At 41.3% G+C, this 4,751-nt stretch overlaps 1 protein-coding gene across 2 annotated transcripts; it reads left to right on the top strand.

Moving 5' to 3' along the window:
* Positions 1–643: 643 nt before the first annotated feature.
* foxq2 (forkhead box Q2) lies at positions 644–2,619 on the top strand. Of its 2 annotated transcripts, XM_086224206.1 has the most exons (3): positions 644–1,341; positions 1,908–1,976; positions 2,094–2,619. In XM_086224206.1, exons 1-3 carry the CDS (start codon positions 841–843, stop codon positions 2,463–2,465), a joined length of 942 nt encoding a protein of 313 aa, XP_086080332.1. In that variant the 5' UTR covers positions 644–840; the 3' UTR covers positions 2,466–2,619. The 2 variants fall into 2 exon arrangements, with proteins under 2 accessions (XP_086080332.1, XP_086080333.1); XM_086224207.1 differs by lacking the exon at positions 1,908–1,976.
* The last annotated feature ends 2,132 nt before the right edge of the window (positions 2,620–4,751 follow it).

Raw genomic sequence — 4,751 nt, forward strand, 5'->3', positions numbered from 1 at the left:
AAAAAAACAAACAAGTGTATGAAACATAAATTGAAATTGCTTACAGAGAACAAATCAGTCAGAATTTCAATATTAAACCTTTTCTGTAACTTGTGCTCTTCCCAAATCAGGACACACTGATTTTAGCCCATTAATTACAGCTCTATTGTAATTGAGATAATTCTTTGACGGTGTCCACATGGACAAAACAACTTTAAAAGGATAACACTCGCATGTAAGGCCTGTCATTCAACAGCATCAATGCACACCATGTCTTACTAAATCTCAAGTGTTTAATCTCTCGTAATTACAAAGATTTACTAAGGTTAATAAAAATAATCCGCCTGAATTGAGACCCCCTACGTGGACCTCCTCCATGCCTTCTTTACCCCTTTCTGTGAGGGATAAATTCACAGTCATATAAATAGTCACCTTCACAACCGTGAAGTACAACTTTGACTCAGGAGCAATAGGCTGCTGGATCTCGAGAAAGATTGATTGATCACGTTTATCAGAAAAATCAAGCTTAATTAAAATTTGTTGGTAAACAAACTCGCTGCATTTAGTCTAATAGCCTGACGTCATTTCCACAGGTTGAGATTGTGTCGCTGTGAGCACGTCTAGCAACAGTTGAGAGGCTCATCTTTATCTGTGATCTTGTCAAGAGTAAGACTTCGGCGATAGGCGCGAGGGTCATTGAGGCGGGTAATTTTAGGAAAGGCTCTGCGGTTCTTTGAGCAGCCATGCTGGGATAGTCAGAGGCAAAAAATCTTGGACAATATCTGGAGAAAAAAAAACAAACGCTTTCATTCATCACCTGATTCAACAGTCTGTCAGCTTGGAACCAATAATATCTCTCTGATGAGTCTGAGATATTTCAATTCAGAGATGACAATGGAGGACAAAAGCAGCTGTACTGGCAGCAGAGAAAGGCTGGGACTGAGCTTTACTATTGACTACCTTCTGTTCAATAAAGGAGTCAAAGGTTCTAAAGAAGAACCGACAGGAAGTCGTACTATGGCGCAGACAGCAAACAACATGCTAGATCATCAGAATCGTAAAGCCAGAGAGGTGGGGATTCATTCGGAGGTACAGGAGAAGCAGCTACAGAGGTCAGAGGTAGAGACTGGACAAAGGAAAGTCAAAGAAGAGGAGGGGGATGAAGAGCAACAAGAGGAGGGGGAGGAGGAGGTGACCACCACCACATCTACTAACAGCAATCCAGACAAATCAGCGGACAAACCCAACCAGTCGTACATTGCGCTCATCTCCAAGGCGATCCTGGCATCAGAGCATAAGAAACTGCTGCTATGTGATATCTACCAATGGATTATGGACCACTTCCCTTACTTCAAGAGTAAGGTATGTTTTCTGGAGCGTTCTTGAGTTTTACCATTAAATTGAGGACTAGACAGCAATATCTACAAAACTGCAAGGACAGACGTAGCTTTGTTGGCATTCAGAAGTTTGAATTGAGAAGTGTAAGCAAAAACTAAAGATAATCCCCTACAACCGACAATTCCCTATATCGTATTCCGTGAAAGTTCTTTAAAATTATCAGGCCGTGCTTGCTTTTTTAAATTTGCTCAGCGACAGGTAAGACATCTGGGAAATACATAGAAAATAAACATGTAAGCTTAAAGTCTGGTTTATTTTGTCACTTACGTATAATGTGGCCGCCATATTCACAAGTGAAGCGACCTACTTGGCAAGGTAATCTGTCAGTGGTTAGGCAATTAGGTGCTTACAGGGACACTAGATGATCTTCTTGTTGGCAAATTCACAAATAAAGTAATCCTGTTGCTAGGTTGCAAACTGCCACTGCCTTCACCAGGTGCAGCGCCAGATTGGATGTAGCCTAATGGATTAAAGTTGATCACTGGTTTGACGTGCTAAAAAGGTAACTCGGGGTGTTGTGTCTTGCTTAGATCATATACGGTGTTGACACGCTATTGTGCATCCTGCCAAGAACAGGACAAGGTGACATCCTGAGGCAGGTCAAGATACTTAACATCCTCCTTTGTTTAATTTCAAGTGGGGAGGTGCATTGTTTAACTTTTGTTTTTGTTGACTTCACACCTGACCATACCTCTGATCTTCACTTGCCCCAACAGGATAAAAACTGGAGGAACAGCGTGCGTCACAACTTGTCTCTGAATGATTGCTTCATCAAAGCGGGCCGGAGTGAAAATGGTAAAGGCCACTTCTGGGCGATTCACCCATCAAACTACCAGGACTTTTCTAATGGGGACTACCACTGCAGGAGGGCACGGCGGAGGGTACGCAGGGTGGCAGGACAGCTCCCTCTTACCCCCATGATCTCGCCCTACCACCATGCCCTCACCAACCCCCACAGGACCACCTGTTGGTGTTGTCCACAAGCCCAAACTCTCCCTCTGCCCTGCTTGGCACCAAGACTGTACTGGCCGTGGCCCAGTGTGGGGTTGCACCCAGTGCACCCAGGCCTGCATGCCTCTGTACCTTGAGAGTGATTAGTTGCTTTTCTGTTGTTGTTTTTTTTAGAGTGATTGTGCACTGCTGAGTTAAAGAGAAATTCTAGGTTATTTGCTAATGATGTCATGAGATGACACACTTCCTGCTTCTCCTGTACCTCAGACTAGGACAGTAAATATAATGAACTGAAGCAATTGCACTGAATTAATTCATTTGTATTTGATAAGTTTTTAGAATGAAACAAACCTCATGTTTTAATGTCTTATTAAAACAAACTGAATTTAACACAATTTGATTGATAAATCTTTCCTGTGTGTGTGTGTGTGTGTGTGTGTGTGTGCACGCGTGTGTGTGTGTGTTTTGCCATTGTACTTGTGTACGTGTGGAGGGGCCAAAAGTTTGGTCACAATAATTTTTATAACTTTTTCCATTTAAAGGTTTAACCTTAGTTTAGGGTCAGTATTATATTTAACTCACATTTAGTGTCAGAGTTATGTATTCAGTTGTGATAAAGCGCTTTCTGTGTGTGTGTGTGTGTGTGTGTGTGTGTGTGTGTGTGTGTGTGTGTGTTTGTGAACTTGTCTCTGAGTGCAAAATGTTCTAAAAGTGAGCCCAATGCTAAAATACCACCCAGAGTTAGATGCTAATTAGTCAAAGCTTTCAGGATTCAAAGTCTTCTACCCTGGGACACTAAAATCAGGCTTTCCAAAGCCGACTCCGAAGTATATGAGGCCAGATAATCCCAGCAATCCCAAATAGTTTCAAGAAATAGGAAGCTTATCACACGGTGTAATCCGTAACCACTGCCACAGAAAGAGGGGGACTACAGGAGGTCAGGGATGAAGGAAGCAGAGGAAAGGGAAGGATGCAACAAGGGAGGGAGTAGAGGGGACACTGATTTATTGGAGAGGCGGTAGGTCTTGTTTCTGTATGTGTTTGGATGGATGAGACAGGGTCAAAATGTACAGCAAATGAAAAAATGAAAGCTATAAAGTTCTTGTTGAATATGCAGCAAAGTGTGTGTGTGTATATATATATATATATATATATATATATATATATATATATATATATATATATATACATATATGACAAAAATTACAAAGAAAACCCTAAAAAAAAATGAAAAAAGCCAGCTCAATTATAAGATGGCTCCAGAAATATTGCCTTCAAAGAATCAAGTCAATTTTTACTTGTCCTGCTCTCACATCAATAGTGAAATTCCTCTCTGGCTTGCAAAGGTTGGCATTTACATCCACACTGCTGCAGCCTAAGAGGATTAGGTCATACATTGACTTTTCTGAAGTTTGTTTGTCTCCGCTCATGTGGGCTTCTTATCTGCAAATTATTGAATATTTGAATAAGGTAGCATTTGACATGAAATTAGATTATAAATGGACAAACAATATGTCAGAGAGATAAGGTTTGGTGAGTGGGGGGCAGGGTATTCATAACAGTTATTATCTGCCAATGTTCATGTTCATTAGAACAATGACAAATCCATCTAATTAATTTTTGTCCACCAAATCTTCCTATTCAATGTCAACCAGCCTAATTGGAGGCCTAATTTGCTTAATTCCCATGAATTGCTCTCCGCATCAAATCCTCTTCAATTCACCAGCTTTAGGGCTTTAATTTGGTTGCATATGTTTGCTGCACACACACTCACACACACACACACACACACACACACACACACACACACACACACACACACACGCACGCACGCACGCACGCACACACACAAACCACATTTTCACACATAACGTAACTAAATAACCCTATTGATCATATTTGTAGCTATTCCTTAAGCGTGTAAAATATTGTTTTGAAACAGCAATAGATTTGTCATGACAGCTAATTTTCCCTGTGACACTTTTACAGATAAACACAATGAATATCGTGTTATGAAATCATACCAAACTGGAACTGTGTCGGCCCAAGTATGTTTCTGTCCAAATGAGATTGAGGTCATGAGGTCTGCTCGTGTGTGTGTGTGTGTGTGTGTGTGTGTGTGTGTGTGTGTGTGTGTGTGTGTGTGTGATTTTCGGACGTGCATGCCATTTTGTTAATCTAATGAGATGGGCGGAAGGGTGCAGGGGGCCGTGGATTAAGGCACAAAGATTTGTTCCTGATTAGCAGAGAGTGAGGTAAGAAGATCAGTCCCGCTGAGATGGCGATGAAACATTATGGCCGTGTTTTAATACAATACATTTACAGCAGCATTCCAAAGCTGATTCTCGTTAGCTTACATGTATCTCATTGATTTGACTACAGACCCAACATACAACAAGTCACACAACATCGTATGAGCACGC

This window comes from Aulostomus chinensis, chromosome 14, assembly GCF_037954235.1.
Source record: "Aulostomus chinensis isolate RoL2024-O1b breed Wild chromosome 14, RoL_Achi_v1.0, whole genome shotgun sequence".
In the NCBI taxonomy this organism is placed as follows: domain Eukaryota; kingdom Metazoa; phylum Chordata; class Actinopteri; order Syngnathiformes; family Aulostomidae; genus Aulostomus; species Aulostomus chinensis.